Source organism: Galeopterus variegatus, unplaced genomic scaffold (assembly GCF_000696425.1).
Source record: "Galeopterus variegatus unplaced genomic scaffold, G_variegatus-3.0.2 Scaffold418, whole genome shotgun sequence".
NCBI classification, from domain to species: domain Eukaryota; kingdom Metazoa; phylum Chordata; class Mammalia; order Dermoptera; family Cynocephalidae; genus Galeopterus; species Galeopterus variegatus.
Genome location: NW_007726529.1, coordinates 204,825 through 226,705, shown reverse-complemented (window position 1 = coordinate 226,705; position 21,881 = coordinate 204,825). Strand labels below are relative to the sequence as shown.

At 32.5% G+C, this 21,881-nt stretch overlaps 1 protein-coding gene and 1 pseudogene across 1 annotated transcript in view; both read left to right on the top strand.

The window, feature by feature from the left end:
- FYB (FYN binding protein) overlaps positions 1 to 21,639 on the top strand; it is a 96,341-nt gene extending 74,702 nt beyond the window's left edge. The window contains exons 10-18 of the mRNA XM_008568506.1: positions 89 to 152; positions 1,026 to 1,163; positions 2,879 to 2,904; positions 4,435 to 4,501; positions 7,282 to 7,381; positions 7,833 to 7,995; positions 18,365 to 18,398; positions 20,553 to 20,584; positions 21,363 to 21,639. Coding sequence (XP_008566728.1) covers positions 89 to 152; positions 1,026 to 1,163; positions 2,879 to 2,904; positions 4,435 to 4,501; positions 7,282 to 7,381; positions 7,833 to 7,995; positions 18,365 to 18,398; positions 20,553 to 20,584; positions 21,363 to 21,385 — 647 coding nt within the window. The 3' untranslated portion in view covers positions 21,386 to 21,639. The remainder of the gene's footprint in view (positions 1 to 88; positions 153 to 1,025; positions 1,164 to 2,878; positions 2,905 to 4,434; positions 4,502 to 7,281; positions 7,382 to 7,832; positions 7,996 to 18,364; positions 18,399 to 20,552; positions 20,585 to 21,362) is intronic.
- On the top strand, positions 15,583 to 16,138 carry LOC103587101 (annotated as a pseudogene).
- Positions 21,640 to 21,881: the final 242 nt, after the last annotated feature.

Sequence of the window (21,881 nt, the reverse complement as noted above, 5' to 3'; positions counted from 1 at the left end):
TAAGGAATGTTTATTATCAAAATCTGAGTGACTTTTACATGACCAAATTATAAAATTAACAAAAGATTTCCCCCTAATCCAAATGAAGGGATGTTCCCACCACCACCAAACGATGACATTTACGATGGAATCGAAGAAGATGCTGATGATGGGTAAGAATAATTGGTAAATTGCCTTTTTGAAAATTATTATATATATCAAAATTTAGTTTTGATTTTCAGTTAGGATTAAAAGCAGAAAATAGTGTTCTTTATTACATTGCCAAAGTGATTGGAATGTTTAATTAACAACAATAATAAATCAGGAAGTATAATTGCATCACACTTCAAATGAAGTGGTAGATTGTTTGGAAGAACCTCAGCAACTATGGCATATGAAGGGAAATGAAAAAGGGATAAATTACAGGTGTTATAGATGTTTTTCAAACCTTTTCCAGTCATTTATTTATCAATCAATAGTTTACTTTTACAACAATCTCTGGAGAGTTTATCAGTTGCATGGCTATCCCTTCTACAATAACATAATTGTAGGCAACTCAAATAAATTGAGACATATACTATCTGTGACAGAACCAGTATTGAATGCTTAATTCTTTAGCTTAATGCTAGTTATCTTTATATTTATAACAATAATAATTAATAAAAATCTTTTAGGTCAATAATAAAATAAAAATTTCTTTCCATTTTGAAATGGCATATTTAAATATTTAAGGTCTGTTAATTACTTAATTTTAATCATAAATAAAGCTAAATTGATATTTAAAACTTAATCCCAACTGACTTATCTTGGTATCTTAAGAACCAAGAGAAATCTCACTAAATAGAAAAAAAAAATGATCAACTTAGTAGGAATAGTATTCGAACACCATGATCTATAAGCTTAATAGCACCAACTTGTTCAGTATATTGAACAGTATATTGCCTGAATGATCAATGCAATATAATTATTAAAAGTCTGCATGTGCACACAATGTCTTCACATTCCACTGATTATTACGTTCTGATCAATGCCTGCCTGCTCCAAAGCTCCACACTACAGGTTGAAGAGAAGAGTAACACATGGTCCTGGGGGATTTTGAAGATGTTAAAGGGAAAAGATGACAAAAAGAAAAGTATACGAGAGAAACCTAAAGTCTCTGAGTCAGACAATAATGAAGGTTCATCGTAAGAGTCAACCAAGCAAATCCAGCACACAATAACTACACTAATATTAATTTAATTGAATGCTACTAATATTCTATAACCGATAACCAAGTCCTGATAGGCTTAAACCATCTTAATGTTATTTTCCATTAATCATCTTAGCCTCATTTATGGTGTCATTCTTAAACTCATACACTACATAAGAAATGCCGAAATATTCAAAAATCATCATGTAGTTCAAAGATATATTTTACTTTCCCCACAAACATGCACAAAAATACACACATGTGCACGCACACCCTCACCCATGTGTACACACACACTCTTACATAAATACACACATTCCATTTAGTGGGACTTTTTTTTTTTAACTGTAGCATCACATTCAAAGCTCACATTTCCAATGCTACATTTTACTATATCGTATTTTATATTGACTACTCTTCAAAGTATACATTCTCCTTTAAAAATTAATTTGCTAAAAATAAAGAACGCAATTTGGAATTTCTTTTTTCTAAATATAATATGTTAAGTCTTTGTAACTCTATTCCACAATAGTCATATATTAATTATATTTGGATTAAATTTCTCCTATACTAAAATTATTCTAAATATCTTAAGTTTGCCTAAATAAAGCTTTCCATCCCCAAAATAACTCTTTAGTATAAATTTCATACATATGAATTTGAAGACTCTTAATAATATTCCCTCGTACAGAAAAGTCTTTCTGTTTTATATGTACATGATATATTCACATTTAACTGAAGTTTTTATAAGATGTTAATTCCACATAGCATTCCTAATTTTAAATCCCTTTGTAAAACATCAAAACAGCAGTCAATAAACAGTACACTTGAAATTTTAAGAAAACATAACAAGAAATTTTCTCTAAGCAGCATTACTCCAATATGATCCTTACTTAGAAATAAGAGACTTTTTTTTTCCTGCTTCAATGACATAACACTCTATTCCAATTAGAGATCATTTGAATTAATGATCCCTTACATTTTACTTTAACTAGTCATTCCTGCCTTGCGCACCATTCTTTCAGTGGTGGGTGTGTATGTGTGTATTTAGAAACCATAATTCCGAAAGTAATGAAAGCAAAGGTCTTTTTCTGTTGCAACTAAATTCCACCTAATCTTGATTTCAAATCACTTCTACTAATAAGCTCTCACTCTCCAGTTTAAGTGGATATTCCTCTCTTATTCACCATTCTCCTGTTTGGATATATGTATAGATATATAGATATATATGTATGTATACATATTGGGGAAATACAGTCATATTCCTAGGACCTCTGTTGATTTTGACTCTGCATTTCTACTGTTTAATTCAAATAAACAGTTTTGGGCCAGAGTTATGTATGCCACAATGTCTCCAAAATTTTGAGTCCATTTAATTTACTGTGGAGTAATAATACGCTCAAACTTCATAGAACAAATCTGAAAACGTTGGTCCAATGGCTGTGGGCAAAAATAAATCAATGGTGTGTCTTGACTAGACTCTTTTGGCCAACACTGGGGTTCTAAATAAGTCTTGCAAAATTCCAAATTGATGGATAGAAACGGGGACTTAGTGGAGAAATGGAGGATAAGAAGGGAATGATAGTGAACAGACTGATTAACCTTTATAAGCCTCCAGGTTTTTGCCTTTTCATACCTCTCCTGTATAAAGAAATCAATTTCTATGTTCATATTAGTCTGATTATAATTGTGTCCTCATTTTCCTTACAGTTTCCCTTCTCCTCCTAAACAGCTAGGTAAGTAATAAAAGCTAATTATATATTCCACATCTTTATTTCTTGCAGATGGGGTAGTGGGAAAGTTTTGGATGTAGTTACAGCATCTGCATGAAAGTCCTGACTCTGAAAATAGTATATTGTATAACCTCGGGCAAGTACCTTCACCTTGGGTGGCCATAGCTGCTCAACAATAAAATAACAGGACAAGGAAAATAAAAAAGATTCATGATATTTAAACTGGTGTTCCAGGAGTTGCTATGGACTTAGGGATAAGCAACAAGGAATGGACACCAACATCCCCCGTGTCCTCCAACCCTAATTCAGTCCAAGCTTGATACGTTGTACTTGTGCATAAAGACAGCTAAAAACATGCCAGATGATATGCCACCAAGGCTCTTCTAAATATTATTTCTTTGATTTTTAAAATGTGTAATTTATATTATATTGGGGAAATTTTAAATGTAATACAGTCTCTTGTTTGTACCATTTCAATCAGCTTAATTTTTAAATCCCTTCTGAGACAGATCTTTAAAAGATTTTTTTAAATTTATTTTGAAAAAATAAAATATCTCACAAGAATATTCAAGGGCTTTCAAAAAGTTTCTTTTAATTTATAAACAGGTTTAAACAGCAAGTCAACACAGAGATAATCTATTCTTTCAGACTCTATAGACATAGATATATAGAGAGGAATTTTTAAAGGAAATCAATTCCTTGCCACTACCAGAGAACATTTAAACTTTCTATAATAATCATTCCTTAAAATGTTTGCAATTTGTTCAACTCATGTCTTCAGTTTAATCTGTGAAGCAACTTAATAAGTGCAGAGAGGAAGCATACCTGCTGACACTACTAACAAAAAGCCTAGAAGGACGAGAAGTATCTACAGATTGAAAAAGCCACTGAATCAGTCAAAGTCATGGCAACTTTTCTGTCAGTACTGTTCCTCAACACCTGCTGGTATCAGAAATATCTTATTAATAAATATAATCTTTCTGTTTGAAAGAGGTGCCACTCCTACCATCATTGTAAGGTAAAAATTAATGAGGAATAGATCAGAAAGTAAAAGAGGAAGACAGACAGACAGGATGGACAGACATAGACACAGACATAGACATATAATTAGAATAATATATATTATCACAGCACCCCACATCCCAAAGAATCTTGATTTCAATCTCCAATTTTTACTGTCAATGGTCAGTAGTGTTGATTCGTTTGTAAGCAACTTATCTTCCAGATAATCGCAGTCATTGTTCCATGGGTTCTTTTGTTTGTTTGTTTTTGTTTGTTTGTTTGTTTTTCCCATATAATGGTAGATAATCATGGTCAGTGGATTTTTGAGGAAAATTTAACACACTCATCCAGGGAGACAAGAACCTCTTGTTTTCAGGAACAGACAATGCTTCCAGAAGAAAAGTACCCAGATACCAGGAAAATTTCTTTTATCATCCTTGAAGCAATCTTTATATTAAAAACCTCATTAAGTGCTTGTATTATAATTTAAGCTAACAGAGTTTCAAACTTTGGTACTCTCTCTTTTGTTAGGTGAGGGAGATGAAGTTTACGACGATGTAGATGCCTCTGATTTCCCTGCTCCATCAGCAGAGATGAGGTAATTAACATGCTTTTATAACAATGAAGTAACAAAAAATGAGATGGCTCAAGAAAATTTGACTGAAATATAAAGCCAGTGGGGTGTATGTCTACTCTGTGCAATTATGTTCCCTCTGTCTTACTCTCTAAAGCTGTGTTTCTTTCTGATCCCAACTCTAATGTCTCTGCTGGCTTTGTGAGTGGACACGCCTAATTCTCCTCGCTTTCCTCTCCCCCATCCCCCTGATTGTGCTCCTCCCTTCTGATTAACCTCTGCTCTATGACTCACTGATGTCTGCATTCGTGTACTCATTCATTCGTTGGCAAAACATATTTGAGATTCTGATCTCAAACTATCCCACTGATTCATCTCCTCCCTTTATTTTTACTCTTTTCCCAAAACTTTCGTCTTAAATATACTTCTTAGCTTACATCTCAGCCCTCACAGTTCTTGTTCTAGCCACCTCTGTCCTCCACAAGATTGTTTCCTTCATGGAAAAAAAGAAAAAGGATTTGTTTTTTAAAGGGACTTTTAGGTATGTTTCTTTTTCACAAAACATCTGATTCTCAAAGGTTCCATTCAAATTTAAAACAAAACAAACAAAAAAAAAACGAGTGATGTTTTTTCAGATTACCTAAAGTTCCAATTTAATTTTAGGCTAAAATTGTATGAAAATCTGTTAAGATCAGTGCATATAAAAGGAGTATCTTTCAAAATAGAAAATAACATGGTAGGATGCTTTCTCATTCTCCAATAGATATGTGAGATGGTCTGATGCATACTGTATATGTAAAAGGACTCCTCTCTAGCTTTATCAAGAAAAAAGGAAGGTGAATAAAAAGATCTTGGACTTGATTAATTAAAGAATGAAAGTAACATAAATGGGATACAGTGAGAGGTGTCTTCTGAGTTGTACTTGTAAAACTGCATGAGCGAACTCTACGTATGAATTTATATTTTTACCAGCATTATTAAACTAATTTTATTGAATTAAAGACAGTATCAAGATCAAAGAATACAAAGGGAAAATATGCTGTCACTCATATATGAAGATCAAGTTCTACAGGCAAAACAAATAAGAAAGATGAAAGACGAGTCATTCTCCTTTTTCAGTTCTCCATGAAAGGAAAATCTAATCTTCAGTATCACGTTCAAGTTTTAATATTCCTCACCATTGGGAAGTCGTTTCCATCTCTGACAGTCTGTAATACATTTTTCTGTTTTCTATTACTGTAAAACTGCCACCCCATGCCATAAAATAGCTCTCTAGGAACCAAGAGTCACACACTGGACCTTTCCTTCAAACAAAATAAACTTTAAACTTTTACTGATATGGACTATTTTCTTACCCATTGCTTATTACCAGAGTTTAAAACAAGTTTGTGTTCTCTAACATAGTACTCTATTTTAAAATAAATTTCAGTAAATTATTTTTAAAGATTGCTTATAGGGCATTCATTTCTAACTTTTAGGTATATTCTGATAGCCCCAGAGAGTTAATCTGGGCCAATAATTCCACAAATGCCCAGACTACCATAGTCAGGAGATACCGAGACAGATACAGAACCTAAGCCAGGATATTGTGCTAATCCTTCTCACAGTGAACAAACTAAATGCTAATATTCGAAATTAAAAATCAAAGATCAAACATTTTAAGTAAATCAGTTACAAACAAAACTTTATCTAAGATAAACTAAATAAAAATTAATATGTATTTAAAATTTTTTATTATCCACAGATTTTTAAAATTCTCTTCTGCAGAGATTTATCACCCTTCCCCAACATCCATATTTAATCCTAAAGAATGGTTCTCAACCTTGTTTACAAATTAATATCACCTGGGGATATTTTAAAATATGTATGTCAGACTAAATTAGAATTTACAATACTTTAAATTAATGTAAATTAAATTATAATTTCTAGGAATTGAGCAAGTGCAGTGTCATGTTTTAAAAGCTTCCAAAGCGATCCTATCTGTGGGTAGGCTTGAAAATCATTGTCTTAGGCTTATTCATCTCTATTATGATAGCTGGCTTTAGTCCAGTTGATATGTATGAGATATAGTGGATTTCTATACCCAGATCCTAGGAATTTTGTGGTTTTTTTGGTTTGTTTGGTTTTTTTAAAATATTAAGTCCATTAACAGATCAGAACAGGATATGTTTTTCTCTCTCTCACGTGCACACACACACACAAACGAACAACTGATAAAGTAATTAAGATAAATATTGAATATTAGCCATTTTCTTTAAGAAGATCCTGCTTATAATATCTAAAGTCTTAATTTTACCTAAATTTTTTTTATAAACCAACATTTTCTGCCTCCCATTCTGGCTCCATTTTAAGTAGGTGTAAAAAAAATGAACATATAGATAAACTTTGTAAATCATAAAAATCATTTTTTTAGAAAAGTGTTCTTTTTTAAAAAAGCCTTTTCTATGACAATGGCCAAGCCACTTAATTATCTAGGAAGGGTTGAGAATGGGAGGTGGGGGGAGGGCAGTTGAAGAATAGGTTGAATCATAGGAAACTGCTGACATACAACCATTTTTAAACTGTAACTCAGTGATTTCATATGCTTTATATGGTCTAACTCTCATAATCTGCATTCTCTTGAATCTCTTCTGTGTTGTAAAATGTCATAATTTATTACAACAGACAGTACTGAATTTCTAAGAAAAAAATTAATTGGAAACAACATTTAACAAAAATTCAGTGTTGTGAATTAAGTCTCTATTATACACCATTCATTTATATTTTTGAAACAAAATGTTGTTTTATGGTTTTTGTCATCCTAGTCAAGGAATCAATATTGGAAAGGCCAAGATGGAAGAAAAAGACCCTAAGAAGATAAAAAAGCAGGAAAAAGAAGAAAAAGACTTCAGGAAAAAATTTAAAGTATGTCATATATAAAGTTTAAAGCACTAATGAAAAAATTCAATGATTTTTAAGTATCAAAATGCACAGGTTAAAAGTGTAATTATTAATATTATAGTTATCCATCATAACTCCTTTATTTTCTACAAAATTGTTTTAAATTTAAATGTGTTCCTATAACAGATTAAGCAAGTTATAATACGTACACAATATATATACTGTGATAATCTAAATTTAGCTACACTTTGAACCTTGATAAGAAGGTACTAAAAGTAATTGTTGTATTAGGTTGGTGAGGTTATGACTGACTCCTCCCCCACGTAAAATTTTCTTTAATGTTCTTACACGATCTTTTGAAAATACTGGATTATTTTTTTTTACCAAAGAACTTCTTTATAAATCTGTCAATAAATGAGTTACTCTAATAAATTACATCAACCAATAATTTAAATATTTTTCTTTATTTTTCCAGTATGATGGTGAAATAAGAGTCCTGTATTCAACCAAAGTTATAGCCTCCTTAACTTCTAAAAAGTGGGGCACCAGAGATCTACAGGTAAAACCTGATGAATCTCTTGAAGTTATACAAAGCACAGATGATACCAAAGTTCTCTGCAGAAATGAAGAAGGAAAATGTAAGTCACTGCTTAGCACTGCATATGAATGGTACTCCAGAATTTAATGGCCAGACACATTTTAGTGACCACACTGTTTTTAGTAATTCTTTTTGCTCCACACTGAGTTGTGGAAATGAGATTTTGCTGTGCTGAAATCAATATATTTTATTTTAATCTTTCATTTACCAGCTGCTATGTAGACAGTGTGGTGTCAAAGGTAATAAAAAATCGGTGCTTCTTAAAATGTGATCCTACAGACATCAGCATTAGGAAACCCTGTGTTATTAAAATTGCAGTTGTCTGGGTCCACCTTTGGTTCACTGAATGATGAGCTCTAGGAATCAGACGGAATCTGTGACCATAGCTTCTTCCCTAGTTTGTTCATAGGTACACTGAAGTGAGAACCACTGTGCTAAATTAGTGAGTGACTCTTCCTCTGGCCTGGTTTTGAAACTATGTAGAATTTCAAATTATGTAGAATTATGTAGGATTCTAGGTATTTCACACCTAGAATTTCCAGTTTTCCTACCCAGCAAATTCACTTCTTTCTATTTTCTGTTTAGACGCACTTAATGCAACATACTTTCCCAAATAAACACAAGAGTCCCTGACCTCTTTGACTTTATCAGTTATTAGAGCTGACAGATGGAAATGTTTTCATTAAATTTCAAAAGGAAGTATGAATTCATTTAATTTGAATTTCATTAAATTTCAAAATTTACTGAAAGTCCAGGGGAAAGTTATGCAAAATTGTGTTGTCTTATATTTGAAATTGGATAACCAGCATGGTTGCACGATATCAGCTTGGTTAATCTACATGGAAAACTGAACTCTGAGTTCAAGTTTAATGGGAGAAGGGTAACTCAGGGACAGGAACTGAAATGGAGTTTCAAGAATAAAACACAGTGACTCAAGGGTGAGAAAATGGATCTAGGGGCCGGCCCGTGGCTCACTTGGGAGAGTGCGGTGCTGATAACACCAAGGCCACGGGTTCGGACCTTATATAGGGATGGCCGGTTTGCTCACTAGCTGAGCGTGGTGTTGAAAACACCAAGCCAAGGGTTGAGATCCCCTTACCGGTCATCTTTTAAAAAAAAAGAAAAGAAAATGGATCTAAAGTTATCATGGAGAAGGTATGGTTGGCTTTTCAAAGGAAGATAGAGAATGTGGGTACAAAAGGAAAAGGGCAGGGATAGTGTAATATTAAGATTTGAAGCTCACTGGAGATAATGTGTAGAAAGAGTCCTAGGAGACAAAGAAAATCCCCATTCAAACTAGCATCTGTGGTGATCTATCCTAAGGAATAGCCTTAAATGCAGAAAAAAACTATATGCATTAGCAGGTCATCAAAAAATACTAGAAAGCTGAAAATTTGTAAGTGTTTAAATATTGTAATGAATATACCTAACTGAATATTTTTAATAATGATTATGATAATAATGTGATGAACTTCTCATGACATAATACTAGGAGAAATAAGAAGATTACTTAATGTGGTGTAGGATTTATAGCCATGTTAAAAAATCATGCAAATAAAAGAAACTAAACTAAAAGAAATTATACCAAAATGTTGATTGTAGCTGGTTAGGATGACAAATCTAAATGATATGTTTTCTTTCCTCAACTTTCCAAATTATTTCACATTTTTCACAATGGAGAATTGTCCTACTACTTGTCATTTGGACCTGTCTTCAGTGCACATGCTTCAGACACATCTTGCCCTCAGAAGAAGATTTTGCCATAGCATCCTAAGACTCCTGTCCTTAGCAACAAATCCCACCTAAATCAATGATCCTCCAACTTTAAAGTACATACACACCAAGGGGGATCTTGTTGATAATGCAGATTCTAACTCTATTGGTCTGAAGTTTGGTATGAAATTCTGCATTTTACCAAGATCCCAGGTCACTGATGCTGCTGGTCCATGGGACATACACTGAGTAACAAGGATGTAGATTACCTCATCAACAAATGTGTATGGAAATAGATGAGCAGGAGTAGACAAAGCACCAGTAACAGTAATTCAGAGAAAGACTCCTATCTTCCTAGGAACCAGTGGATCTTAAAATGAGGAAAAGCAGTAGCCATTTAGGAATAATTTTACAACCTATTATCATTTCATATTTGATCAGCAATAACTGTAAGTACTATCATAAAAACTGGAGGGCTCCCATCTTAGAATTAATCTTTTAAAAATGAGAGGGGGAAACATTTTATAAGCTTCTGGTAGATTACAATCAAGAACTTCACATAACTTTGATCTTTTTTTATTTTCTGGTGCAGTATCAATGTACTTTATGATTTCCAAGCTCACTGAAAAGTACTTCAATTCTTAGGTGGTTTTGAGGTCTGTCTTAAGCAGGATGGAAACCAGATGAGTATATCGGTAGCACTTATATACCTGTTGTTTTTTATGCAAAGACTTACTTTGGGCTGCACTTTGTTTTATTTTGGTGAGTCTGGAAAACACCAGCAGGCTAGTGGAGAAGTGAGAGGGAAAGGAAGGCAGCCAATAACATTTTTATGAAAAAAGTTACCACTTGGATAATTAGAGCTTAATCCTGCTATGGAACTCTGAGTGTCAGTATTACCTTAAATTCTTAAATTTTCTTAATTTCCAATCTATTCTTCACATACCTCTATAGGATTTGGAATGATTGTTGTATAGATTTAACCCTTCTTTACCTAGGTAACTGCAGTAGCCTTTCAAATGATTTTTCTATCTTATTCTTTTATTCTCATCACACTGTTACTCAAATATTGTTTTTAAACACAAAGTCTTCAGGCTAGCACGTAAAACTCTTTATGATCTAGCCTCATCCTCACCCGCTGCTGCTTCCCATCTACAAATGACACTCCAGAAATATAGACTACTGACTTATCATTCCCTGAGTAAATTATGCTGTTTTATCGTACTCCACTATTTTTTCCGGCTTGGATTGCCCATAATTGTCTATTAAAAACAACTCAGTTGCCAACTAGAATTAGAAGCACCCACTCCCTACTCCCAGCCATCCTATCACAATTAATCTCTCCCCACTTCGCCATGATACTACTTTTGCTGCTATAATTGTTTGTTTTACCCATCTCTCACTCGTATTAGACTCTGAACTGAAGAGTAGCTTCAATGGAATGTTCTCAACATTGTATTGCCAACACATTATATACACTGCCTTGCACCTCGTGTGGGGCTTGCTAGATTGAAAGTAACCATTTGGAAATTGCAATTGGATAACCAGATGAAAGTCTGACATATGGACACCCACAGGAAGAAGTCTGTTAAATAGTTTAACTGGTTAGAGGACAGAAGTTCTCTGACTTAGTCTTAGTAATGTGAGTAGCTTGTTGTGTATCATTGAGGAGCCTCTAAGTCTTCCAGTTCCTTATTTCTTCATCCTCTGATGAGTAGCAAAGGCATTTTCAATTCAGCACCATGATCACTCTAACATTTTCCTTACCTTCCATTCTCCTTTAATCAATCGAAGAGAAGAAAGCGTAGCTTACTTCAACCTAACGTTGGTAGTGATAGAAGTCAGATGCTAAAGCATGAACGATCCTTTACTATGTGGAGTGGAACATAAGCCAGTTTTACAGACATGATTACATCTGATCAAGTATCAAGCACTGAATTATAGAAGCACATACAGTGTAACCATTGAGATCTTAAATATATACTCATATTTCTGGCACCTTCCCAAATGTTTAGAATTTCTTACTAATATTTGTGCATATTTCATAATCTCATAAGCTGTGAGTTTTCCCACATCTTTTTACTGGAGAAAAATTTCATACAAAAACTGTGGAATGAGACAGGAATTGGGTTATTTGTGGCCCAAATGTTCTACATTTCCTTTAGGAATCAAAGAAAGAGGGAATTAAAGATGCTTTAGATCCTCTCAGATACAATTGACCATTTCTTTACTTAACTAATTTGTTTTTCCAAAACAACACATGATCACTGAAGAAAAATTTTTTAAATTTAGAAATTTAAAAAGTCACTCTGATATGAAGCCCCAGAAATAACTAAAGAGACAAAGAGTGGGAGGAAGAACATTTTTATAAAACTAGGATAATAATTTATACTCAGTTTATATACCGCATTTTGTTTTTTCTTTCTATTATGAGCATTTTTCCCTTGAAGTTGGACATTGTCCCACTGCCTGGGTAAATCTATGCAATATGATTTTATTGTTTTTAAACTGCATGAGGCCAAATTGAGTAAATTTAACCTTATTTTTGGACTTGCTCACAACAAATGATATAATAAGGAAATATTATTTTTATTAAGTAAAAAATGTGAAAATATTAGAACAAAGATCATTTCCATTTTTCCAAAGATTATTTTTTATTTCTTTGGTAATTTTATATTCACAATGCCCTTCTAAAAGGTGAGTCATTAGTCCTGAGACACATGTGTACTGTAGCAAGCAAACATTTTTGGAAGAAATTAACTGGCACATATGGGGGGTGGGTGTTACTTTCCTAACCAGCTCTATCCCACCACGTATTTCAAAACATTTGTTTCCAAGCCACACTCTTCTGATCTGTGAATGTGAGGTTTCCAAATAATAATTCCATATATGTGAGAATCCCTGGGGTGCTAGCACCCACATATTATAAGCTAGCTACACATGGCAGCCATTCTACATGGTACAGAACCATGGTGAGTTGTGTTTTTTTGTTGTTTTTTTCATTCGTTTGTATTTTTTTATGAACATTCCTTATAGTGAATGTGCTTGTAACACGTGAGCAAAGAGAACATTTTCCAATTACACAAAAAAATTATTTCGAGGAAGCGAACATTTTCCAATTACAAAAACAAAATTATTTCGAGGAAGCGTAATGGAGAGATTATATAAAAATTCATGGTAAGTCATTTGTTTTGACACTGTCATGAATCATGCTTTTAATAGAAAGAAGTTTTATCAGAGATTCTTAAAGATACTAGACAGCAAAACCTATGCTGTATTAAAAGTCATTAACACTGTAAAAATGCTATATAATAGTGATTTTATAGCTAATGAGCCCCAAATTATCACATCATTTCAGGGAACAAAAATACAGCGGCATAGTACCATCCCACACTCCATCTCCTTGATACATTTTTCTTAAGTAATATTTACAGTCATTGATTCTTATGTATCTCACACAAATACACACACAACAACATCAACAACAATGGAGCATTCAAAAAAAGAGAAAGCTATTCCTTAGAATAAGCAGGGAAGATACAGGAAGAAATCTAACAGAGGGTTGAGAATCTAAGAGAATAGAATTTTTTATAATTAATTTGTGAATTGAGGTAATTAAGCTGTATATCGTAAATTACTAACTCTGGTCATGTTAAGGACTTTTAGTGCTCTTTACATATAGTATTTTATCCCAGCCTGCAAAATTTTAGCACAATTGAGTTTTTAAAAATAGATTATCTAAAAATATAGGAAAATAAAAAATCTCTAATTTCTAAAAATGATGATTAAATTCTCTTTGTTTTGAACTTTATTTCTTATAATATTCTACAGGCTTAAAAATATATATTTGATGCTAGAATAATTTCAGTCTCTAGCAGTAGTTTATAATTTCTTATACATTTCTCTAATTTTCTATCTTCTAATTTTAGTTCAGAGACTTTACGAAGCCCTAACAACTCACAATGAGTTTAACTTCGGTGTTAAGGCCTTCAGTTCATATGTGTCATTTTTAAAAAATTATTAACGTAAACATAAATATATCATGGGGACATTAAATATTGTATTGTTTAATTTCTAATTCATTTTAAGAGATCCAAAATAAAAGCAGAACCACTCACTTAAACTGATGAAAATGTTCTCTATTACTGTTTTCAGAGAACTGTTTAAATTTTATTTTAGCTCCAAATATAGGTATAAAGACTGATTTCAGTTATTAGAACCCTGACACAAAATCCATATTTTTTTCTGACAGCTTGTTATTTCTAACAACACAGATTTTCTCTTTTGAGAGACATTCATAGAATTGAATTTTTTAGATATGAGCTCATCCCCTCTTGAAAATTATGTTAAATTATAATGTATATCTTAATTTCTTTATTTATTTTTATTTTTTACTTTTTGGTGGCTAGATGTGTATATCTTAATTTAAAAAGAAAGGCTGTTACCATGAAATGAGCTGTGCTATCAAAGGTTACCCAGGGATCATAGATATTAATTGTAGATGTTTTTACATTAATCATCTTCGCTAATTTTGTTTTAGTTGAAATAAAAAGAAAGGCATAACATAATCTAACTTTCCATACTCTGAGTAAAATATTACTTTATTTTGTTTTTATCATTTTGACACATGCTTTATTACTTTCGTACTACAAGAATTCAAAGAAATTTTGTTTCAAATATGATGCTTATAAACAGTTTTCATTAAAAAGTAGTGAACTTCTTGATAAAATATTTTGGTGAAGTTTTTTTACCCTGTAATACTTCAAGGGAAAATTCATTTTTTTACCTTTTAATCTATAATGTCCGTTGTATGATCCTAACTTTAAAAAAAAATCTTTTCATGTTGAATCAATGGCAATATGACATCAATACATTTAACTAAATTTATAACTTGTATTAATTTTGGCTTATGGGTGTCCTCTATAATTTTTTAACACATTAACCCTGATTTAAAACCCAAACTAGATCTAAAGTAGACCAAGACCAATAGCTTGACTTAATGAGAGAAATTATTTAGAGACTGTATTGAAGAGGCAATAAATGGTACTAATCTCAGGCATGCAACAAATATTTAGGCACAAGATTAACAATTCCAAAGGTTAGTAATATTAATTAGAGGTCAGCAGACATTTCCTCTAGAAAGTAGTCCATATTTTCTCTTAGGAAAATTGTACAATGAGGGGCAAATACAAGGTGCTTAAGCTAAAAAAAAAAAAAAAAATTGGCTTTTTTGTGTAAAATATGGTTTATTTTCTGCTTAATGAGGGCATCACTAGAATCCCTGGTCTGTGTTCTTCTACTAATACTTTTGTCCCATGAATGAGGACATGTAAGTGTTGACACTGTCAAATGGCAAAAACAGCAGAGAAAGTTCTCCCATGCTGAGAATAAGAGAGCTATTTTGAGACCTTTTAGAAGTTATGTTCCTCCTAAGTAGCCATTAGCTGCTGGCCTCTCAAAGGGAAGTTGAACACAGTTCTGACTCTGCTCAATACAATAAATTTGAAAAGGTAAGTCTTAGATCTGTGGTATTTAAAATACTTACCTATACTACCAGAAACTGGGGGGAAGGCATAATGGGAAGTTAATGCTTACTGGGTATAGAGTTTATGTTTAGGATAACAAAATAGTTTTGGAAATAGATAGAAGTGATGATTACACCACATAGCAAATGTAATGAATTGTATGTTTAAAAATGGTTAAAACAGCAAATATTATGTTGTATATCTTTTACCACAATAAAAAAAATCGTAGTATGCAAGGTTGCTTTAATATCCCAATAAAACCACTTCAAAACCCTTCCAAAGGGATGTGGTTTGAGCTTGATGCACACAGAGCTGGAGACGCCACAGATCCATGACCCAGAGCAGCTTAGAAGTGGTGAGTAAAAGCTGTTTAAGTCTGCAATAAAAAAATGGCCTCCAGTAAAACTGTATTGCAACAAATGCGAAAGAAACAGAATGGAAAGGGTAAGAAAGTCAAAGAGGCAGAGCCTGAAGAATTTGTGCTAGAATAAGTACTGGGCTGACGTGTGGTGAACAGGAAAGTGGAATATTTCCTGCAGTGGAAGGGATTTACAGATACTGACAATACCTGGAAATTTGAAGAAAATTTAGATAGTCCAGAGCTAATTGAAGTATTTCTTAAGTTTGACTTTACTCAAAAAGCTAGTAAAGAAAAAGATGATAGAAAAAGAAAACCTTTGTGTGACAGTGAATTTGATGATAGCAAATCAAAGAAGAAAAGAGATGCTGCTAACAAACCAGGGGGCTTTGCAGAGGTCTTGATCCTGAAAGAAGTGATGCGACAGACTGCAGTGGGGAATCGATGTTTCTCACAAAATGGAAAGATTCAGATGAGGCAGACTTGGTGCTGGCAAAAGAGGCAAATAGAAGTGTCCTCAAATTGTAGTTGCTTTTTATGTAGAGAGACTAGCTCGGCATTCTTGTACAGAAGACGAAGCTCAATAATTGTTTGCATTGCTTTTATATATGTATATTTTTATGTATATATATAAAACCTGGGTCTTGGTTTTTTTATTTACTAGTGTGAAGAAATAACTACACTCTAATGAAAATCAAGTTTGATTTGTTCATTTTGAAAGTAGTATTGAGGGATATTTTGGATTCTTTTGCATTGATAACCCTGGTTACTTTATTGTTTTTTTAATTGAAACACAATTGACTGTACATAACTATGAAGTACAGTGTTGAATATCAATACCTCTGTGCAATATGTGACTCTAAAATCAGGATCATTGGTATATTCAGCATTACACAATGTAGTAATTTTTTGTGGCTCTTTACCAATTTTTGCTAATCCTTCCCTCTCCCTTCAACTTTTCCACCTCTGGTGGCCTCAGTTCTGTCCTCTCCTTTTGAAAGTTCAATGAATTATTGCTAATGTTGTATATTTCTTTCTTTCTTTTTTTATTTATTTGTTTATTTTTTAACTCCCCCTTATGAGTGAGAACATGCGGTATTTCTCTTTCTGTGCCTGGCTTATTTCACTTAACATAATTTTGTCTAAGTTCATCCATGTTGCTGCAAATGGCAGAATTTCATTCTTTTTTATGGTACAGTAGTATTCTACTGTGTATGTATACCACATTACCCTTATCCAGTTCTCCATCAATGGACATTTAGACTGGTTCCAACTCTTGGCTACTGTACATAGAGCTACGATAAACATGGGAGTACAGGTATCCCTTTGACATGATGATTTCCATTCCTTTGGGTACATACCCAGCTCTGCTTAGTTTGAACAAATAAATAAAAACTTTCTGTAGTTTCTTTTTTTGTCAGAAAAGAACATCTGATACCGTGGTATGTTATTTTCTCTACATTAGAGAATGCCTTTTCTAAATGTTGGGAGAAATTTCCATAGAGATTACTCAATCAGAATTTGTTTAACTCAAATGCCTAAGGACCATTCTGGGGTTTTGCTTTGTTTTTGTGTGTACGTATACATAAAATACATACGTAAATGGATTTCTTTTTTTGTGTATTTGTTTTTAAACATTCACCAAAACAAAAACCATGAGTAAGCCCATGTTTCTGAGATGCCATCCTTCTGAACAACCTAAGAAATACTTCAAGTTAAATTGAAATTTTTCCTGAAACCATAACTTTTCAAATTAAAAAGATGAATCTATAATTGATTGGGCAATTTAAATTGAATAATTTCAAAGCAGAGCCATATCAGAATCCATATCTATAGCTACAGTCATGTAAATGCAATGGTTTATTTGAAAAATTCTTGAAAGAAAAATTTTATCACTACCAACAACCTCCCTACCCAGATGAGGAAACTAGACAAATTCTGATGTGTTTTAATTAGCTAAGAAAGACTTAGTTAAATGAACATTTAATGATTCTTCTGGTGAGCCCTTCCTTTACAAAAATTTGAAATCCCTGCCTTGTATTGACTAAAAAGATCATGATTTATGGAATGTCTAAGACTTGACTCATTGAAACTTAATCAGATGGTTAGAGATGTTGGCAGTTAAGGACTTGCTGGCATAAATTGGTAAACAAACTTTTGTAATCTAAACTATCGATCTGCATGTTTTTTCTTTATCCCAACTCATTCTTTACATGTAGGCTCAATCAGTATTTAGGTTACTGGTTCAGCGGAAGCCAGAAAAACAATAACTTTGTAGTAATCAAAATATTATACAACTGTATATTGCTTACTTTATTGTAAGTACTGGTAACAGTGGTCAAGAAATAGTCTTATTTTACTTTTTAAAATCCCTTCAAAAAATAAATAAAATAAAATACTTACCTATAAACTACTTTTATAACCTATGCTTACTATATTCTTCCTAAAACTGGGTCATGTGAATAACAACCTGAAAAAAATAGATTAAAGTTTGAAAGAACAGTGTGCTATGACCTACAGTTGTTTAGAGAAAAAAGTGAATATTTTTTTCTTTTATCTAAAGGGGAAAAGAGGAAAGATTGTTAATAGAGGGAAAAAGAGACATGTCAGAGAGAGAAAAGTAAGAAAGAAAAGAAGAAAGACATGAGAGAAAAGTGGACCCAAGAATAATGGGTCACATTCACAGATAAAGACAATTATTCAATATATTATAGTATAATAATTATTCACTTGGATTTCAATTTTTAAAAGAAATATTAAAGATTTTTCAAAACTGTACTACTAATAAAATCTATTTCTTTTTTCCTTCCTAGATGGTTACGTCCTTCGGAATTATCTGGTGGACAAGTAAGCCCATTATCTTCTACTATAATTGTAAAAAGAATTTTGTGCTTTCCTTTAAGATTCCAAATATCATTTAAATAATGTAACCTACTGAACTATCATAAATAAATTTAAAAACAATATGCTATACTAATGTCAGTATGACAGTATCCATATAAAGTTAAGGTTTTCATATAGTGCCACTCTTTTACATAGGCAAGAAGCCTTCTCATTCATGATTATACAGGTCATAATTTTATTTATTCATTGGGCCTCCACTCAGCAAACACTGAAGACAGGCAGGTCAAAACCACTAACCCTTTCATTAATACTTTGCATTTCACTTGCTAACTAATATAGTTGGTTGAATTAAATTAATTAGGGGCAAATTAGTGTCTGCACAACAGGTGCTAATATCACCTGTTAACTGCTATAGTTTAGACCTTCATTGAGGGCTTTTCTTCGCCCACACCAGGCATAGTAGAGTATTATTTTGCCTTTTTTGGAAGTATGCCAGAAAAAAGATAGTAGTCAATGATTCTTCTATTCTTATGAATAAGACACTGTCACAGCCTGTCACAGTCTGGTACTAGAGTGCCATTGGAGTCCCCCAAAACATTCTAAGATTCTCTTCCAAGTAACCCAATGCAAGAAATGAACATTATCAGTTTAAGTCAGATACCAATACAAAGATTTAGCAATTCAGCATAATGAAAAATGAAGGAGGATTCATAAACTGTGTATCTATAAACAACCTGACACCGAAAAGAAAGAGGCAAATCATGTCAGCACACTAGCAGAGAGTAAACAGAGAAAGAACCATAATTCCTTTGTTTTCCTCAGCGTGTTAATCGTGGGGGTAGGCATGGGACTTTTCAGTAAGTTTTGCTCTGTGAAAGGTACGCATTTTAAGGAAAGAATGTGTGGCAAATAATAGGAAATCTTCATCAGTTATTATCTGAGGCTGATTAAGAGAGAATTCATCCTTTAAAAAGTATACTCTCCAAATTATTATTGCTTCAACCACCTATGGAAGGGAATATTTCAATGTTCTTTGAGTGAACATCAGGATAATCTGTCCTCTTTCCATTTGTATCAGATTTCCATTAGCCAAACCCTCCTTCCATTTCAGAGAAAGGATCCAAACAGAAGACATAGGGAACTCACAGCATCTGCCATAGTTGGCAGCAATTTGAAAGGCCTGCTGCTGCTTCCATGATAAAACACAGAGATAATACAGGAACCAAGAGCCGGTCTGGGCTCAGTGACAAAGCCACTTTACATTTCTGAGCTTTAGAATTGTGTCCTACATTTCAAGGCTATGTTAATATTTATAATACTTCCGATTTTATATCTTATATATCACTCTCCCTCCCATTAGACTATAAACTGCTTAAAGTCAAAGCTTGTGTCTTATTCATATTTATGTCTCCTGGTATACAGGAGGGACTCAGTATGTTTGCTGAATAGAATATTTCACAAAGATCCAGGGCTGGGAAAAACCTAAAATAGTAAAAGTAGCTGAAACTACTATTATGCATGCTGCCTATAATCATAATTAATATTTTTTAGAATTGTATAACATAAGAATCACCATAATAACTTTATCTTGGCTACTTGTTCTGTAACTAATATTCATATATTTTTACTAAGTTATAATTAGAAACATAAAAATGATGCAGGCATTTCCTATGCCAAATATTATTGTATTTCACTCAACATTTGAAATTCAAGTGAAAGTATGAATCTGGTATTAATGGATATAAAAATTCATTACAGCTTTGAATTTACGCCCAGACGGAGTATTGCACCGTAACTGTGGTTCTTTTTGTTCAGTTCAACAAACACTTCTTGCAAAGATGAGTAAGGCATAGTCTGCTCTTGAGGCATGCTTTAATTATTCTGTGTGTTGAATGAAAAATTAGATTAAGCCAATGAAAGAAGAGATATACTAAGTTTCTTCATACTAAAGAGATATATTAATTTTCTTCATATTCTCTTTAGTATGAAGAGAATATTAAGTTTCTTCCCACTTATAAATGCATAGTATGTAACTTTGCACCCTTAAAAGCCTTAATTGTATTATATAAAATCATATTAGTACCCTTTTTTCTTTATATTGCTTAAATGTTAAGAAGATATTTTCTTTAAAATAAAAATTATTTTCTATATTTACAGTGATGGAGAGATCTATGATGATATTGCTGATGGTAAGTCTCATAAAGCACCCACCACAGAGAACAGTAACAGTGAATTTATTGTTTTTACAAATACCAAAAATAGCTTATTGGATTAATTAGAGCCTTCTAATCTGATCACAATTTGAATCACTTGAAAACATTAGGAAAGGTAAATGAACTGGTATAATGAGGGGGAAATCGTTTTCACACAGGACTGGAAATCAAGAAGAAACCTCTTATTTATATTCTTTGAAAACAGAAGTATATTTGGTGAATTTTTTATTGTACTGTGAATCTTAATAAGAATTCCTTTTAGGCAAATAAATATGTGTACTTGGCCAATAAATAGATACTTAGTTCATAGCCAAAAATACTGGTATTCCCTAAGCATCATATATTTCTAAATTGTGATCTAAAAAATTAATCTCAATTGAAATGAAGCACAGTGCTAATCATGTTGCCCTTTAGTCTTTTAAACTTATGATTCTTGCTGATATTTACTATTTTCAACCTCATTGAGAATGACTACCAAAACACACATTTAATTAAGTGCCAGATAAAATAAAATAATTTGGGGTCTCTTTTTGATAGAGAATAAATCTATCCAGAAGTGTTGCGGGAATTCTATACTAAACAATAAAAGTTAAATATAATGGGCTTTCATTTAACTAGTTTTTCATAAAGTAGACCAGTTCTACTTTTTAAATCCTAAACCAGAAGAATATGAATCACCAACATTTCCAAACTTGGAACGCTTAAAAAGTATGTTTTATATAACTATATTTAAATTTGTATTTTTTTCTTTCAGGTTGCATCTATGACAATGACTAGCATTCAGCTTTGATCATTCTGCTGTATTCATTAACTGCCAATATAAAGTTTAGGTTTTAATTGGCATATGTTATTGGATATCACAGCAAATGAATGCACAAAACTACCTGTTACCATTTGTTATAAAATTCTGATTATCTTCATAAAGTTTTAAAATTTTGAACCTAGAAAACGATCTCTCTGCTTAATCAATATCTCAGAAGACTGCATTAGTGAGATGTAAGAATTATTAAATATTTCATTTCTACTTTGACTAAAATTATGAAGTCACTCCTTTTAGATCGTCAATAGGCAATTCCACCCCCCTCCAACCCCCCCCAAAAAAAGGGAAAAGAAGGAAAGAAAAATCACTTGAGATGACTATCCTGTCTAAAATAGGAAGAAGCATAAAGAATACAAGGAAGGATATTTTCATACATTCCACAAGAAGAAAAGCTATTGCTTGCCCCTCTAATTATGATAGTATTTTGTATTTAATTAAAATTATCTATCTTTA